Below are 19,519 nucleotides of genomic sequence, written 5' to 3'. Positions count from 1 at the left end.
AACAATGACTGCATTCGCAGGGGAATCAGTGCTAATTGAATTGCAAATGCAAGTAATTACCACAAGATTCACCTTGAGGCTAAAATAAGAAGTGATCAACAGAATCTTACTAGGTTACATTTTCCAGCTCTACATTGTTCTGCTCATGGGGTCTGTATATCTTCAGTACACGACATGTACTGAGAATCTGACCAGTGTTAACCCAGAGAAGTGTCCGGTAGTTCATCAATGAAAGCACAACAAGCTTCATACCTGGTATTCACTCGGCCAGAAGGTGCTGACTGCCAACTCAACCTGGTGCCACTGTTTGCCGTGAGACCCCGAGGTGTTCCACACCGGACTCCCAAGTGGACCGCCGTTCACCCGCACATACACTCGCAAGGCCCCGGGACTGTGGCCATCACGACTGTACAGGAAGTAGCTGAACTGGACACAATGTGTGTCGTTTTCGCTCAGCGTCTGCAGCAGCAGCTGAGCACGATGACCCGCAGCATGCTGGGAAGAGTTCACCAACATGTAGGACCCTAAAAAGAGAAAAAGAAAAGAACAGAAAACTTAACACGAATCACAAGAACGAGTCAACGCATCACTTTGGGTGTCAAAGCAATCCATTGTCAAAGTTTTTGACTCTTTTCTTCTGCCTTGGAAAGCATACAGACACTTTGAACTTTGATACATTTTGGGATTTTGCAACCATAACTACTAAAGGATTATATTTACTAATTAAAAAACATCTAAAGGCAGTTGGCTACACTTTATTTTATTAGAGGACATCAAAGGGGGATTTAAAGCCATGTATGCTTTTAGCACACATTAAAGTTAGTATTTTTGCTGAGTAATTTTGCGAAACTTGGCAGATTGACTCTGTTTAAGTTGAACAGATAGTCATTTTATCATTACATATTATTATATTTTCCTGCAAATGGAAAATATGGAAATCCTCCCCAAGCTGCTGTGGTGGAACGTGAAAAAAAAAGTGAAAAAGTCAATAAAATGCCTTCAGTACTGAATTATTTTAAAATGAAAAATGAAAGCAGCCAGAAACACTCTTGTGTTATCTCTAATGACTCAGTTTCCTACAGCACAAAAAAAACAAAAACTCGTGTACAGATGGTATGTTCGTCTGTGGGGTTTTACAACGGTACCTTAAGACTCTCACATGTGCACTTTATTAATATGAAATAACTAGAACAGTTTGACTATCAAGGGTTCATCATGTGAGCATTTCTGTACCAAATATTTGCTCAGCTGTTCTTCAACTTACACATTACTGAAAGAGGTTTGCAAATGAGCCACCCTGGAGTTTTTTTATTTTCCTTCTGCAAACCAAAGCAAACATGTCAGAAACGAGTAAATTTGTTTTTAACAACTTTAAGCAGCAAATCGGTAAGAAGAAAATTTGAAACTATCATCTGACAACTCATTGCTGTGTGGGTGGTTGACAAGAAGGAAAATGAATGCGGGCAGCGAAACGGGGGGACGAAAATCCGCTCTGACTAAGGCGCTAGCTCCTGAATACAGACGCTGTGTGAGAGACGTGGAAAAAGTGACAGACTGAGCGCGGAGAAAGAAGTGACGGTCGGGTTTACCTTTGCAAGGTGATGCCGAGGTAGGAGACAAGATTCACAGCCGCCTCCTCCTTCCCTCCCTCACAGAGCCCCACTTCTAATCAGGACAACATAACCCTATTGCCCTTTGCCAAGCATCTGTCCTGCCTTGAGTCTGTGCCCACTAACGTGATTAGCACGACAATGTTTGGAGACCTTCCTGTGTACTCATATAATCAAGTCTGTTGTCTTTGTACTCCAAGGTCTTTCTGTTCTCAGTCAGAAATGAGCCTGGGAGACGCAGACAGTCACATCGTCGGCGCCAGGTGTCCTGAAGACATTTATTCTTCACTTAAATGTAACAGCATGTGAATGGTGACATATCAAAACCACGTTTTCTTTTCCGCAGCCCACACGGTCTGCACACATAAATTGGGAAGTTTTCCAGACAGAAGAGCTCTTGCTAAACTTCTAAATGTGTTTTGCACACTGTGCGAACAATTTTAGCAGAAGTACAGTGAGTAATGAGTGCAGAACTGTCCAGCACTAACAAGAAATCTGACCCAGTTTGACCCAGACACCCAAAGAATACCAATTACCTGTTTAAGCACAAAAAGGATCACCTGTATCATTTTGTAGCTTCATGTTTTCCATGAAGAGGTTAAGATTTTTTGAACTATACTTACCACAGACTCTAACAAAAAAGTAACTAAAAAAAGCACCAAAAATAGTCTTTGGAAAGGGCTAAAGCTTAACTGCGGCGTTTGCTTCAAAGCATTACTGTCAACAGCATCTTTGGATGTGTGTCTTGGCTTGACCTGAGCACTTCTTAATTTATTCTCCTTAAGTTAATTGTTCACAACCTGTCTCCTCTCCTCCATATCGAGTCCTTGAAGGAGGTCATGAAAGGGGCTGAGTGTCACGATCTTTGTGTTTTGGTCATTTGAGTGTGACTAGTGTCTCTCCATATTAGTTCATTTTTACTGAGTTTCTTATTTTTCTCTTCTCTCTCGTTTTGCATATTTTGGTTTAAACCATTAGATTGGCATTACTCCTTAGCTTAAGCTTAATTGGATCCCCTGTTTATATTCGGTTTCTCATGCTCCCGTTAGTTTACTTCCTCTCAGTTCCCTGCTTAGATTCTTCCCCAGCTGCTTTGCATTCCTAGATTGTACTCTCCTGGTTTGCATACCACTGTCACGTCCCCAAGGTATTTCAGCTCCTTAGTTTAATTCATTCACTGCTAGACTCAATTCAGTGAGTGAATTCAGAAAGAATCTGGTATATTCCTTTGTTCACTGTTGCCGTCATCCTGATTCCGGTTCGTTTTCCCTTGTGTTCTGTAAGTCCATCAGTTTCATCAATAAATTTCCATTACAATCTTTATCATGCGCCAGCCTCTGTCCTGTTGCAGTTTGGGTCCATGACACTAAATATATCTTAGTGTAAGCATTTCTTTTGTATTCCTGCATCTACAGTGAACCAGGTCATCATGTAATAACACATGAATCAGTGATTCAGTTGTCCTTCAACTCTCAAAAACTAAAAGCCAAGTTCTTCTCTGCATTTTCTAAAAACTGGTGTTAAGATATACAAAGGTTTGAAAAAAAATATGATTTAAAAATGCTAATAATTTAGTCAAGCAATCTTATGGTTCAAAACTCTTTTAATGAGAAGCCAGAGAAAGTCTCACAATGACTGATGCATTTTTTTCCCAGCTGTAAGAAGCAGAAACTGATGTACTGTTTCTCCCCTCACTCCTGTTGTGTCACACTGCAGATCAGCTGGATGAAAGAAGACTCCTTTGCTTTTTTGCCTTGCTTACAAGAAAGACAAGAATTATCCTTTTTGAAAAATATTTTCTGTCTTGTAGCAACCCTGTGGTGGAAACTGAGTTAAATAATAAAGGTAATTGTTTTAAAAGTAGAGTTGGTGAGGTAAAACCTGAGCCAAGAACCTAAGGAATTACCAGATAATATCAGCTTTGATTTCAAGTGTCATAAAATTTTATACCATCGTGTGCTGTAAGCATGGGCAGTTCCTGCATGACACAACCTCCAAACAATTAAAATGTAAGAAACAATGTGAAATTCTTTGGGGGCAATAATGAAGTGCAACCCCACCAGCAAATGTGACCTACTTATTTGCAGCAGCAAACAGGGGATACTTCCAGTACTGCACACCCCTACAGGCCTTCACACACATTTTTGAGGCATAAATGACAGAAAAGTTTTACTTTTTACAATCATTTCCTTTTTTAATGCCGGTCTGGGCAACTACCCATACAACCTACATCAAAATGTTCCACTGGCTATGAGCACTACACAACCAATAAAGGAAATTGCAGTCATCATCGCAATATCCCAATCAAACAGACTCCTTTTGATTGGCTGCAGAGTTTGAAAGGATATATTTTAAATGCCTTGCATGCATACATAAAGCCAGTAATGTACTTTGGATGTTGGACAGACTTTCACTGCCCTCAGATCCAACACTTGATGTGTTTTTTTTAGTTGGTGAAATGCAAAACTCACAAAGACTATGATGAAGGAAAAAAAAGATTAGTCACGATCACCCTTAATAGCATCATCATAACATTCAGCAACAGTGTCATCCTTTGTTTTCCTGATATTATGCAGCCCAACCCTTTATCTGATCTTTTTTTTATATAAACTCTACTTATCAAGAGAAATATATGTTGCAGAGAACATTGGTGCTTTATTATTGATCTATATGATTTTAGAAGCAATATTAATGATTGGTTTTCTGTTTGAAATGAAACCACTCGTGGTATAAGCATCAAATACTTTATCAGTTGTTGTAGTGTTTATATTCAGAATACATTGAATTGATATCATTTTTTGTATCTGATTAGCACAGACATAGGCATCTAAAAGATGAAATGTATAAAGAGTACACTTGTGTTTCATTTATTTATTTAATAAAAGGAGAATAAATCTTTAAGTATTGTGCCACTAAGAACAGGGAAGTCCTGATTTCAATTTTTTGTTTGTTTGTTCCTGACTGCTTGATTTTGTCATCTCCGAGGTCACCTTATTTCCAAATATGTTGTTTTCCATCAGCCAAGACTGCAGCTTCAGTGAAGCACTGTTATTATACAGCTAACTGACTAAATCAGGGGTGTCAAACTCAATTTCACCAAGGGCCACTTCAGCATATTGGCCACCCTCAACGGGCCACATTGACGGTATAAATCAGGAATGCCCAAGTGCAGTCCTCCAGACTGCAACTTTTAGATGTGTCCCTGCTAAAACATACCCCGGACAAAAAGTTGACTTCCCTCATTAGCAGCAACTCAGTTCTGTAGAGGCCTATGAATGAGTCAATGATCCAGGTGTGTTAGAGAAGGAACGCATCTAAAGTTGCAGAGTGATAGGTCTGGAAAACTAGACTTGGGCAACCCTAGCATAAATGTATGAAAATACAATGTTAAAAATAAATTAAACAACACCTCATATTGTTAAATAACTGATTTTATGTATTCAAGTTTTAAATATTACATTTGAGTTTGCATGAATGTAAAATTACTGCTCAGTTTAAAAATTACAATATTTTTAAACTGAGCAGTTTAAAAATATGCTCAGTATTTTTAATCTGCTCAGCTAAACTTCGCTCTTTAGCTTGTTAGCTTGTCGATGTTTCAGTTTTATTCGCTGGGAAAATTATTCTTTGTCTGCTTTAAAGATAAGCAGATAAATAATAAAAACAAGTTTTGATATTAACTCTCAACTTCATTCACAAAACTTTTTCGTTATTTATTACACAACGAACATGCATTTCACATAAGAACAAAACAATGAGGTGACGTTGCCTGTCCTTGAACACAACGCTGATCCCTCTTCACCCTGTCACCAACTCACACACATCCTCATTGTAATAAACACAAAACAAAACAAAAGCAAAATCAATAAACTATATGCATATTCCAGTATACTGAGTTTTGGTTTTACATTCATTCTATTTAAATTTAGTTTGTTCGTGCTTACCAATGTTTTCTGGCCGGATGTCTGGCACCGTTTCCCCCTGGTCAGTTCGTAGATCTCTGGTTTTAGTTTTAGTTTTAGTTTAGTTCTTGTGCTGAAGAAATCCGCAAAACGGCGTGTAGGTTTTCGTCAGTAATGCGCGATCTGGTCATGGTCTTGTTTAAATTCATTATTGAAAACACAGATAGGTGCTTCCAAACGTGGACAAAACACGAGCTGCATGGAGTCGAAGCTGTGGCATCAAATCAGGGGGTAGTAGACGGTAAAAGTCCTCGATTGAAACTTCACGGAACTTCGCTCTTTAGCTTGTTAGCTTGTCGATGTTTCAGTTTTATTCGCTGGGAAAATTAGTAATCAGCTTGAGGTGACTCTGCTGCACTCTAGTGGCGAGAAGCCGTAATGTTGGCTGGTAAGAATCGGGAGGCATTATGGGAGATGTAGTTTATAGTCAATTCGTGCTCAAAACCTATTTTAAGTCAATCAATGGGGCTGTAAAACGGTGGTGGGGGGGGAGAGGGCCACATAAAATGACGTAGCGGGCCACATGTGGCCCGCAGGCCTTGAGTTTGACACATGTGGACTAAATCATTACAGAAGTCACTGCAGCTGCATTCACGTTATCACCGAAAAGATTTATGTCTTCAAAATGAACACCACAATCTATAATCAATTAACTAAATGTATGGAAAACATGGAAAACATGGGAGACTTTAAAAATTATTGTACAACAATGAATATTAATACTATGCATATGTGCTGCTACAGTAAATGTAATTAGTTTATCCAGGCTAACCAACATTGAATCAGTTTCCGCTTTGCAATATTGCTTGTTGGAAAATAAAATATAATGGTGGCTTGTACAACTAATTAAAAAGACATCTTGAGAATAGCATGGATTCAAATTGTTGTGCTGAATAGGAGAGTTCCAGAAATGTCAAGGATATTCAGAACATTGAATTGATTTTAATAACTTTAATGTACTTAAGGTGGGTAGTCTACACCTCTGTGCTGTAGGAACAGGCTAGGATTGTATTAAGATGCTGTATAAGAGGATATTCCATCTTTCTCAGATCAATATAAACAACGAACATTAGCCAAAAAAAAATGCAGCTACATTTTTAAAAGTGGCATTAAAAAAATAGTGCCAAGATCTAAACTTTTTTTCTTAATGGAGGTAGTTTTGTTTTCTATTGTTTTTTGTTTCTTTTTAAAATGTTGGAATCAATGGGAAATTCATAATACTTTATCTTATGTGTTTGCTTGTTTGCTTTCAATTATGCTGTTCTCTGGTGCACTTTAAAACCACGTACCAAAGGGACTATTCACTTCAATATTTTAACAAGCACAACTTTCTATTCTTATACCCTGCCAATAAAAAGTAATCAACATAACTGTCTTTCCTTGCCCAAAAAATAGATGCAAATGCAAAACTGATTTTTATGAAATAATGACAATTAAATGAAAATATTTAACACATAATATTGCATGAATATAATGTGACTGACCTAATTCAACAGAAGTTCAGCCAGCTGGTGCTCGTAGTTTTACAATAACTGGAATGGAAGATCACCTAAGTGTAGTGACCGTGTCCCAAGTGATTGTACAGCTACAATTAAATTCCTGTCTCTATTTCAGTCTCAGCTCTGCAAATCTTATAAAGACATACACCAAAAGACTGTAATTACAGAAAAGGGTGCTTTTATAAAGTGCTGACACAAGGGGACTGAGTACACTTGCGTGTCCCACTTGCATTTTTATCAGTTTCCTTCGACTTGACAATTGTGCACTTTTCTGTGTTGGTATAGGTTGTTATTTACAGTTATTTCAAATTTGTGTTTTTAATGTGACAAAACATAAAACAGTTCAAGGGAGCCAAGTATTTTTGCAAGATAAAATTTAGGTTAATTTCTTCTTCATTTTAGGTGATTTATTGCCTGACATTTGTCATTATCTTCTTACCAACATCAATATTCACAATCAAACATTGAGTGATTATACAACAGAAAAGAAATCTTTATCCAACAAACACTATTGTAATCTAAGCATATTTATGGAGGGTAAGAGGGCCTTTATACACATTAATATGCTAATTTCAGGCCCACACATTTCTGCCGGTGGTGATGTGAAGAAAGGCCTTTAAGCATAGGCACATTGTTTGTATTCTGTTCGACTTTCTCTAGGGTGCCTATAGAACTGCAACATAATTGCCGAACCCTGTGAAAGGGCACTTATGACAAGAGATGAGGGGAAAAATCATTCAGCTTCTTGTCACTAACGGACACCTTGGGACAAACAGAAACTGCTGATAAAATGGAAAAATAAAGAGCAACTTTTTGGGGTCAGGGGAACACTTATGAAGAGGTCCGCCATGGGAAGAAGGTGTTTTTACAGATAAATGACTAAATATTAACCTGAAGGTCAGTTAATTTAGCTTTACCTTGAATTTGGAAAACTCATTAACAACTCCACAGAAAATCTGGAGATAAAGGATTTCTATAGGTGAAGAAAAAGAGTTTATATTAGGAATTCCTTGTTTGCATATTCATATTGCAACCTTCAGTGTCTTTGACCTAATTAGCAGTATATTGCTGTCTTTAGAATAAGACTTTTGACATGCTTTTCCTCCATAATTACAAGTAATTTCCTCTGTTTCAGCCAGGTATGTGATATATTCAGTTTCATTACTTTAGGACAAGTCTATTGGGATTTAGTATGTTATGTATTGAGTTGTTGCACATGACGTTATGCTGTTCAGAATGCATCTCACTCCGAGTGCATCCCACTCCAACATGTGTGCACAGCATCTCCTGTGAAACTCATCAAACAACAGATAGTTGGTTGCCTAAAATTGCTTCTACTTTGTCTATTTCACTGTAACAATGGCCACAGGGTGCTGCACAGTCAGCTGCATAAACAGTCAATGATGCAAAAACCAAACTTGTAAATTCTTTGGAAACCTTTTGACGAGAAAAGAAGATGATGAAGGATAGAAGCAGTCTGTCGCTGCTGCTTTGTGGCCCTCTGTATTTGCAAATTTACAGGGAACAGTTCTTACAAAGTAAAAAGATTTACATATTTATATATTTCATAACTAAGTGAGCTAAGTATGTTGTAGGTTTGTCAACCTGATGTGTCAACAAACTTATTAAGACGGAGAAGGTAGGTCGGTTTCTAATGGAGAAGATAGTCCAAAATATGAACAAACTATTATCCATTCATCCATCCATTCATGCTTATTCATGGGGGGTTATTGTGGGGAAAATTTAGGTCACAAATATACAGTACAGCAAAAAAAAAAAGTTTCTTCCGAGGGTAACTTAAAATCACCCTCAGAAAGAGGAGGAACAGTTTGAGAGGAGCTCAGTGTAGAGCTGCAACTTGACAGCATCAAAAGCTGCCAACTGAGATAGTTTGAGAACTTGGACAAGACACCTTGAGCTCACCCTAATGAGCTGGGAGAGGAGCGGGGGGATGTGAATCAGAAAATAAAATTAAAAGTAAAATAAAGACACAACTAAGAAATCTTCTAAATTAAAGTTTTTGTGTTGATATCCTTTTTTGGCTTCTCTTTAAAATGCCCAAAATTGAGTATTTTTGAAATTATTCTTAATTTTGTGGTCAGTTTCATTCTCTTTTTTTCATGTTTTATTTTTTATTAACCAGCAAAAAAAAAAATCAGATGAAACAGCACTGTGTAGTTCTAGCAAACATGCCTCCCTCATATCCCCCAACTCCATACCCACAAGCACAGTCCAGCACCTTTTATGAATTGCACACCAAAGCACCATAAAATCTGATAAAGTTCCATCTATCCATTGATGCTCCAGCCAAGGGCAAAAGAACCTCCATAACAAGATTAGGACTGGTCCAGTGCATCATAATTCATATGGAGAGCTGCTGGACAACAACCTGGTCACAGTTTGTAGGGGACACTATCTGTGGCAGGCCGCAGCAGATCAAAGTGATAAGTAGAAGGTGGAGATGTGCAGGCCTGATGCATTACAATAGGTGGGGTCAAAAAATAAGGAAGGGGCACACAAAGGCGCAAACTGTTAGCATAAAAAGTGCTTTAGTTGTGACTTTTAAAGGTTGTACATATGGTCATAGTGAAGTATAAGAGCACCCTGCCTCAGGTTTAAGGTTTTATGTATCAGAACATAATAAAACAATGCATACAATATCTTGACCTTACATAAATAACATTACTTATTACTTAACATAAACATTACTTATTACAGTGTGTCACCAGTTAGGCTTACGTTAGTAACAAATAGAGAAAGTCAGAGATGTAATGTCTGATGGTAGGTTGCAGATGCACTAAGAAATCTGCTGGCAGATTTTTTTCCAACAGCCTTTAGAAATGGGAGTTGGGAGTGAATGGGAGTTGGGAGTGTTTTGGAAATATCGAGGGTAAAGTAAGACTCTGGACTCTCCAGTGAATACAACAAATAACTAACCTTGCTAACAATGATATTAGCCAGCTTAAAATCCAAAAGATAGTGTAAGAAGTAGGTTTTATAATTATTTTGTCTTTGTTATTTAAAATAAAACCTGTTCTGTATACATGGTTTGAGATTCCATGTGCTTATTATACAGGTGATTGACATAATATCAGCTAGAAATACATACTTTAAATGCTATTAATTAACGCTCTTAGAGAGAAATGTGCATTAGCTGGCCAAATTTTTACAAAAATCAGAGACTTTGTGATTGCTGCATCCATATTAGTGAACTTCATTGTAAAACTTTAATCAAAATATATTTCTCATGTTGAAAGATGGCAACCCAGAGAGAAATGGAGACAGAAGCTGCCTTTACAGCCTCAGTCACACCCACCTCTCAGTTGCAGGAGTCCTTCAAAGATCTGCACAGGCTGTTGCTAAAGGCAGAAGCGGTGCTGAAGGGAGCCATAATGCTGGATCACCACAACTGTTATTATGTTTTAATTAAAGGTTCAGTCACATTGTTGAAGCACTGTTAAAAAAGAACAGAACACCCTTTCTGCTGCCAAAGAAATCAAAGTGGTACGCTACAATCAGGTGAAGCTCATCAAAAGCACTAATTCACTGATTATCTGCAAGTTTGAGTGTTTCTATAAAGGCAGAAGTTCTGGCTGTACGCTCTTGAACATGCAGTTCTGCTTCAACACAAAGGTAGATCTAGGATCAATATTTATCCACACTGGTGGATAAACAACGGTACAATAGAAAAGGACAAGAATCCTAAACCACAATGCTAAATCTGCAATCTCCATGTGGAACGTTCACTATAGAGTCTACCATCAAAGCTAACACTTTAAAAGAAACAGAATTGTAGTTTTCTTTATTTTATTTTATTTTCTCCACAAGCTTCTCCTTGTACAGCATAAGCTACTCGGCACATCTTTGCTCCTCTGACACCAAAGGCCAGAGACCAAGTAATCTCAAATACACAAGAAACAAGAAAGACCAAAGGTCTGAATATAATGGGATCAATAGCTGTGTTAGGGTTTAAGAAGCGTCCTTGGTGCTGTCTGCTATTCCATTACTGTTAGTCTGAGCCCCGGTCGGCTCTCAGTACATCAGCCTTGATGCTCATCTTTTCAGTGCTTGCCTTCTCCATGCACTCTCTCCGGAGGTCGCCTGGGATTTGAGACTCAATCTCCCAGGGTCCGGTGACCTCCCTCCTCGCAACTGGGTGTTTATTTGCTGCTGTCCACAATATCCTGCACAAATATATAATAAATAAACAAAGTGCTGAGCAGGGTGGTGAATGGAGGTCTGGCTGTGAGCCTGAAAGGCACATTAGTGTTGTCATTTCCCTGATGTTTGGTCTCACTCTGTCTCACAAATGTAAAATTACCTCATTATACTGTGAAATTGTTCACAGAGCAATAAGAGCTTTCAGTACACTCAGAGAGATTCATTAACAGCAGCTGTTAATGTGTTTGTACCCATCACTGCTGAAAGTAAAGGACAAATAAAGTTCTTGTTTTAAATGATTGTTAGTTTTCTTTTTTATGCTTTTCTCTCTTTTTTTTGCCTGCCTGACCTTATAGATAATTGGACGCAGCTCGGAGGCATGTAAGCAACATAGATGGAGACTTTGATAAAAGGGAACCCGTGGAGAGAATAGACATGCTTCCTTCTTAATGGAAGCTCTCATATGGGGACAAAGCAATAATAAGACATCACACAGACTTAATCGACTTACAGCAATGACACACAATGACGGTGTTCCTACTGGGAGTCAGGGACTGACCTTAAAATAAAAAAAAAAAAACGCTTTCTTCTGAACACCCAGCATTATAGCATTATGGGTGTCCTCTTTTTATTAAAACGTCAGCGTTTCTGTTCATATGTAGATGTCCAATGTTCTTTTTTTAAGAGGCATTTTATGCTCCTAATGTGTTTTACTGGAGAAACTTCACAGCTTTCCCTGAGCTGTGTAAAATAAATTGTTTTTAAAATTTGATCCTTTTTTTTCTTTCCGAACAGATAACTGATATTTTGCCAAGTCCTGGCACCTCTGGACATTACTGTTAACTCATTCATCGAGTTTTCCATCTTCCTCCTCTTCCTCGCACCAATACAATTGATATCGAGAGCTGCCTTAACACTCAGAACAAGTACAATGGTAAAATATGAAAGCAGCGGGGCACTATTATTTTACAAAAATGGACAATTACAACCATCTCTGGCAAGTAAGATTTATTTTATGCGCTGTAACTACCCATAAAGGGACAGAAGGACGGTCGGGATGGACGTTAGTTTAGAGATTTTTAAACTCCTTAAGTGCTTTAGTGGAGAAAATTGACAACTTTTTCAGAGTTGAGCAAAATGAAATGTATTTTTTAACAATCCTTTTTGTTTTCTTTCAGAACAGATAACTGATTGCTTGCCAAGCTCTGGCACTGTTAGAGGTTATTGTTAACTCATCTGTCAAGTTTTCCATTCTCCTCCTCCTCACACCAACAGTTTGCAAAGATAACAAAGGCAGATTTGAGGCTAGAACAACGATTAAAGTACAACTTATTAAAGTAGTGAGCCCTTCGTAATGTTGAAAAACGGGCAGTCACAACCATATTTGGCATGCAACGCTTATTTTACAAGACGAACCCAACACCCTTTTGAGATAATATATATATTTATATATATTTTGGACAAGCTGCCAGTTAATTAAAGAATTTATAGCTTCAAGAAGTCAATAGCCATCTTCTTTTCAAAAAATAATTCAGCCATGTAGAAGACATGATTATACAATCACTTGATAGCAAATTATGTAATGAAAAGAAACAAGAGTTTCAGCTAATTTTTAATGTCCATATTACAGATTTTTCAGGTTGAAATTGCCAGACTTTTCATTTGACTATGAAGGAAGGATGAGCAGAAGGGAATACAGTCTGTAAAATATTCAAATTAAATAAATACTAAGATTTTCCCATTATCCATTTTGTTTTTCCATATACATCTGAGTCAATTTAAATAAAATTTCATACTTTTCCAGACCTCTTTGGACTGCATAGAAACCCTGAAGATTTTTGTTCTTTTACTTCATTTTCTTTAGATCAGATGTGGATTTAGGAGAAAAAAAGCATCATTCTATAACAGTCAAACATAAGTTCAAGGCTTTATTTTGTAGCCGCCAATTAACTGGGGTCAAAGTCTGCTATTTGATGCCAAGTTCCTTCAACACACAAAGAACTAATTTTAATGATGAGCTCCTTTGAATCTAATCCCTGGACACTGCTTCAAACTAAGGATCAAAAGTGCCTTTTCTTAAGGGCGAAAAGACTGAAAATGTTTTCTTTCACACTTACAGCTGCTTTAATGGGAGTGAAAATCCGCTGGTACATAAACTTGCCATGCCTGGTTACAGTTGCTCAACTATGAGATTACGTGTGCTTGAGTGTGCAGGATAAAGATACACAAAATCTTTAGGAATTCAATTAATCTAATTCATTAATGCATTAAAACTGACAAATATTGCAGAGGATTAAAACGCTCTGACTCTCTGGTCTGATGTCAGACCACAACAAGCAGGAATGTTTGCTGTCTATGAACCTCTCTCCTCCTGAAAACACAGTCCAGCTGAGTTGGATGAGGCCATCGAAGAACCGGTGGTTATTCTGCTCCCAAGGCTGACAAACCACCTGAAGAGTAAAACCTAATCTCATTTTCACCCCCTCCACTCGTTCCATCATTCACAGCTGAACCTCTGTCACACTCAGTCTCTCCCATTCAAATCATTTTTCATTATCGCTGCCGCCATCCATCAAGTAGTCTCCGTCTCCCACACAACATTCAAGCAAGAGCGGGGTATTGACATTTTCACTTCTTTAAAACAATCCGGCCCCCCCACCACCCTGCATCGGCTGTGGTATTTTTCTCTGACCAAGGATCAACCTCTAATGGCATTCGTTCACTCATTCATTTCTAAATGTTAATAATGGAACAGTTCTCACTTCATCAGCCCAACATTTTTCATCTTCCTGCAGTCTGCCCCATTCAGACGGCTTTGAAGTAATATTAGTCATCCGTATCCTGGGTCCTCGTTTTATGAGTTCTCTTTTCTCCACGGCCCTAATTTAAAATGCAAAATCCAGCTAAAAGGTGACAGGAAGGGAAGTATTGAATTAGGCTGCATGGTGCCGGGGGGCCCTCTTAACCTTTTCTGAATGCTTTTAGTTTGTCTACAGCCTTAGCAACACTATTGTTTTTGCTTTTAACTTTATCTGATCCTCTCACTTGAAGCAAGAGCTGGAACTGGTTTTCTCCATTATCCCCACCGCTGGGGACAGACCACTGAGTACGGAGCAGAAATGAAAAGTGTAGGGAGGCAGTCGAGGACTGATGTTCAGGCAGGAAACGAAATGAATTACAAGTACTATTGTCAAAGTAGCCAGTGCCTTCCAGCAGTCGAGGAAGATAAGGCCACGTCAGCAAGTGTTGTTGTCTTCTTCCGAAGGAGAGAGGTGACCTTTTGAATTGTCCTCGAGGCAGTTCAGGATCAACTGCCAGATGTGCCCAAGAGAAAGGCGGCAGTAGAAAAAAGAAATGGCTGTTGCATGGTAAAATATATGGGAAAGGCATGAGGAGGTTGTTGGAAGGTCATGTAACAGCCCAGGTGCTATTTTAGTCTTATAAGTTTTGAAGAAGCTGTGAAACACAAACATAAGCTTGACAACTTCTTTATTAGGCATACCTGTCTAATTGTTTAGTGTATCTAGATGTGGCATTGTTATTGTGTTCAGAAGTGCTGGTCAGGCTTTATATGCTTGAAGATAAAACTTTCCACAGGAAACAACTGACAACCTTTTGGAAAACAGAAAATAAAATATAAGAAAAATGAAACAATTTAAAATACTTTATGACAGTTTTTACCAGCTAGACAGTTGATATTTATGAGTCACATCTTAGTTGAACTTCCAGAACCTCCTTGTCTGCAGCAGCCGTGTGCATTCAGTAGCTTGTTGTTGCAAAATAAGCTCAGTGACAGAGTGTTTACACAGCTCACAATGGGAATAACATCTTCCCTCAGGCTCTTCAGGTTGGTCAGAGGTGTAATCAACCATGTGGTCAGACTCTATTGCTAACAGACAAACTAGATAACCAGGTGGCCCTGATTAATTTAGTCTTCATTCAGCCAGCGTAAAAAGCCTGAGCAAAGAGCAATGCATCACTGTTAGCGGCGTGGTCAAAGAGCGAGCCCACTGTGGTGTTCGACAAAATGAACATGTCATAGAAGCATCCAGATTACCGTGAAACGGCATGGAGCAGGTTGAGGCTGGAGCCATAAATCAAGAGTACAATAATTGTGTTTTGCTGGACAGCAATCACCTCCAAATACACCTCTTATTTGCACTGGTGTCATGTTACTGCTCCGCACAAGAAATGGCTGCATTCACTTGAGCCTGCCTGGTCACTGCCTCCCTCCCTCGGGGGCAGACTGGCCCCACAGTGCTGAGAAATGATGGCTTGCAAGGAAGACGCTGGGGCTTCTTTTGTCATCCTCCTCAGCAGCGGCTCCAGGTTGTCTCAGAAAACCATAAACCGAACACTCAAAGCACTCAGGAGCAATTTATCAGCTCGTCATCACCTGAAGTGAACACATTAAACCACCTTGAAAGAGAGGCTTTTGCGTAAAAGCACAATTAAAGAGCTTTCATAACATTTGATAAGTGCAGACTATTTTTTATTGCCATCTGTCAAGATCAGCAGATATAATTTCTTCTAAGTGAGATATTATATGAATGATGTGCAATGTTCTGATGTACTGATAGATATAGATATAAGTTGAGAAAAAATGTACAGCACCAAGAAACTGCTTCAGGTTTTGGAACAATAAGAATCAATGTATTGTATTAGGAATGTATGTGGTATATCAGAATGTTGTGCTTTCTTTTTTGAGTAAAAGAAAAAAGTGTTATAATTTTTTTCTATTTTTCATTTTCTGCTAATAAACTTTGAATAGCTTTCCAACTCACTGACTGTAATAGCATGGTGTTGCCACCACCATGTTTAATAGTGGGATAATGTGTCCAGTGTGATGCCACAAATATCAACTTTGAATGGAAACAAAACATTTCTAATTTTATACCATTTTACGTCCTTCTGCATGTTTCCTGTGTCCCCTATACAAAGTAAGTGCATAATTAAAGTAAAGTTTAGTTTTAAGTGTCTTTCACAAACAAAACTGCCACAATGCCACAGAGAACTAATAAAAAGCAGTGCTCTAATAGCCAATAAAACAGATAAAAAAACACACAATAAAACACACAATGAAATAAGCATTCACCAGAAAGCCTGTTTAAACAAGAAAGTTTTTAACTGCTTTTTAAGAGTCCCCAGAGTCAACTAAACAGCTGTGGACTGTTTCACAACCTGACTAAAAAGCTCTTTCTCCCTTGGTTGTTAAGTATAGTGTGTTGATCAATATATTTGGTCAAACATTAAATAGAACTTTATATGACTTTCTTTCAATAGTGACTCTCTTCTTGCCACTCAGATTTGTGGAGAGAACAATGTTGTCCTGTTGACAGATTCTGCCATCTATGCAGCTATTTTAGAGTTACTATGGGCATCTTGGCTGATCCTCTGATTAATGCTCTGCGTCCAGTTTGGGTAGGATGCCCTATGTTTGTTGCGGTAGGGTTGCATGATGCTAGATAGAATTGGTGAATAAAACTGGTGAATGTTGCAATAAAATTAAATAGTTTCATTGAGAGTTTGACATTGACCTCACATAGTGAGAAGTCCATCCGGCTACTGGAAAACTATCCATTTCAACAAGGTTTTATTGGAAACGTTTCTTCCGATAGCCGTCTGCTGTTTGAAATAATTTAGTTGTAGTTTATTAATGACTCGACCCCTTTATGACCACTTTATCTTCTAAAACGTCTTATTTTGAATCAGGTGTCTCCAACATAAGTTGCATAAAAAATAAATTGTGCTATAATAGTTAGATCACAGCTGTTGGAGTCCAAGCTGTTTCCTGTGATATGAATATTGAGTGCACTGTTACTGCAATAACGATACATTTGCAATATATTGTCCAGCTCTAGTTTGCAGTCATATCATCCATATAGTCTTATAAATGGTTTATATATTCAACACTGAGTTGTTTAAAGCTCGGGATGTTCCCCCTTAATTTAACCTTTAATGTATTGTAACAGAACAGCTGCATTTATAGTGAGATTAATTACAAATAGGTTAACTTTATTTATAAGGTAAGTTTTGAGAGCAAATGTTTCCATTGTGCTTTAGTGAGGAGTAACAGTGTAGATGGGTTTAATAAAAATGCATGCCGCACTCTTAAATTTATATTTGCAACATTGATTTAAACTATATATATATATATATATATATATATATATATATATATATATATATATACAGTATATATACATATATATATATTGGTAATCTTCCTTTTCAAAGGGCTTTTTGTCAGTTCCATATTGCATCTTAACAAAACACATTTAAGTTTAAGACTGCATTGTAGCAGGGCATTATATAATCAAAATACGCTTTGACACATATAATGTCCGAACAGATGAAGCGTCCGAACATTTAAAAGACAACCTTACGGCACGTGAAATTATTCATATTTTAACATTTCAGTAAAATCTTCTCATGTGCTTGTAAATTAACAGCTGAACATATGTTCAGCAAGAAGTCGGGTGCAACTCTCCAACGTTACAGCTCAAGATAATGCACTGGCGCTGCTGACTCTGTGTTCCACATTTGACGCCTGCAGGGCATTCAAGGATTCCTCTGTGCAGCCTGGCCATTTAGTTTCACTGCAGCAACAAGGCCCAGAGGGCTTCATCCAAGTCAGTGGTTCCCCAGAGTAATGCTAAAAGAAAACTTAGTGACAGAAAAACTCTTGCTAAACTTAGGTCTTAGAGGTTGTTTAAGTTTAATTCTGCGTGTGCAGATTCTTGTGACCTTCCCTGCTGGAATGTTTAAAACATTTCCCTGGCCTCAGCCTTGACCTGCCAGCTCTTTGTGTTGCCTTTCAATGCCCCAAGAGGAGTATAAAATAGAACAAAGTAATTGGGCTCTATTAATTCTTTCCCTCAATGCTCTTTTTAACACAAGACTTAAATTTACAAGTGCAGCTGTAGAGACTTTTCATGTACTTCAGCTATGGCTGACTTTCTGTCTTTAGTGGTTGCTTGTGGAAACCCAAAATTCTTCAATCCATATTTCAGAAGTTTCCTGGCAAACTCCCATTACCTCTCAACATGTTCCTCACTTGTCATTCACTTTTAATGAAAGGGTTCAGGAGAAAGTACGCAATGTATTGAGGATGGCACTGATGATCAGCTTCTAATCAGACCTATGATGGAAATTTCCTCCACCAGACCAGAAATAATGCATGGCTTTACTCTCAGAGTGTGTGTGTATGCATAGGGGTGTGTATGTGTGTGTGAGGCAGTCAGAAAGGAGACAATCCAGAGACAGGCTAATTTTTTGATTAGATTTTCATTAGCTCCTTGTTATCAATGATGGAACCCATTAACATGTCAGCGTGCCCCTGTGGTAACATCAGAGGCTCACAGGGACGAAGGGCGCTGCCTCTTAATGACACACTGCCAATGTTTGGTCGTCTGAGTTGATGTGACACTCGTAGATTTATCAGAGGAGAAAATGACAGACGCTGATGAATAACACAAACTCTCTCCTTTCAAAACATATGACATGAGTACCAGTCGTGAGAAGAATTTTATAGATTTGTTTTTCGACAGACCAACTCAAAGTAGTGCATTAAATGGAACTTCTTCACAGAGTACAATTGTGAAGAATTGTACTCTGAGTTGTTAGGATAATGAATTGAGCTAAACATGTCAATATAAGAAGATAGTCTGTTCAAGGCAGCAAAATACAGCTACATGTACAGTTCAGACCAAAAGTTTGGACACACCTTCTCATTGAATTCAATGAGAAAGTGTGTCCAAACTTTTGGTCTGTACTGTACATCTACAAAATTATATTTTCTTCAGGATAAGTGAAGTGTTTTTCAATTGAATTTAAAGTCCTAGTGGTATGGATATATTTTTTTCTTTACATATTCTGCGTGTGCATGCATGGGTTTTCTCTGGGTACTCTGACTTCCTCCCAGATTAAAAACGCATGACTGTAATTAATTCCTCTGCTGCCCTCACCAGCATGATCAGCAAAGTTTTCCCAACTACACTCTGGCTTTTAAAGTTTTTAAGCCCCAATAAACTCTCCAAGCTATTATCCTTTCGGGAACTTTGAGGTTTTAGCACACCTAGAGCTTTTCAGTGATGACAAAGCATCTCTGTGGTGCTGCATAATTTTACTTCTTCATTATGGTGTTGTGCCTGCTGACAGATGTAGCATTCATTCGGTTATGTTCACCTGGCGAGGAACATGTGGTGGCATGTACCAGGTAGTCCAGGAGTCTTCGTCTACTACGTCACATCAAGGGCTGTTGGATGGACAGGTGCCAGGCTCAGCC

At 38.2% G+C, this 19,519-nt stretch overlaps 1 protein-coding gene across 4 annotated transcripts in view; it reads right to left on the bottom strand.

Moving 5' to 3' along the window:
- The window catches only part of ptprub (protein tyrosine phosphatase receptor type Ub), a 231,326-nt gene that overhangs the window by 106,060 nt on the left and 105,747 nt on the right, over positions 1-19,519 (bottom strand). For all 4 annotated transcript variants that reach the window (XM_032558323.1, XM_032558324.1, XM_032558325.1 and 1 more), the window contains exon 3: positions 253-524. In XM_032558323.1, coding sequence (XP_032414214.1) covers positions 253-524 — 272 coding nt within the window. The remainder of the gene's footprint in view (positions 1-252; positions 525-19,519) is intronic.

This window comes from Xiphophorus hellerii, chromosome 3 (genome assembly GCF_003331165.1).
Source record: "Xiphophorus hellerii strain 12219 chromosome 3, Xiphophorus_hellerii-4.1, whole genome shotgun sequence".
Classification (NCBI taxonomy): Eukaryota; Metazoa; Chordata; class Actinopteri; order Cyprinodontiformes; family Poeciliidae; genus Xiphophorus; species Xiphophorus hellerii.
Note: the sequence above shows the minus strand (reverse complement) of the source record. Positions and strands in the feature narration are given on the sequence as shown.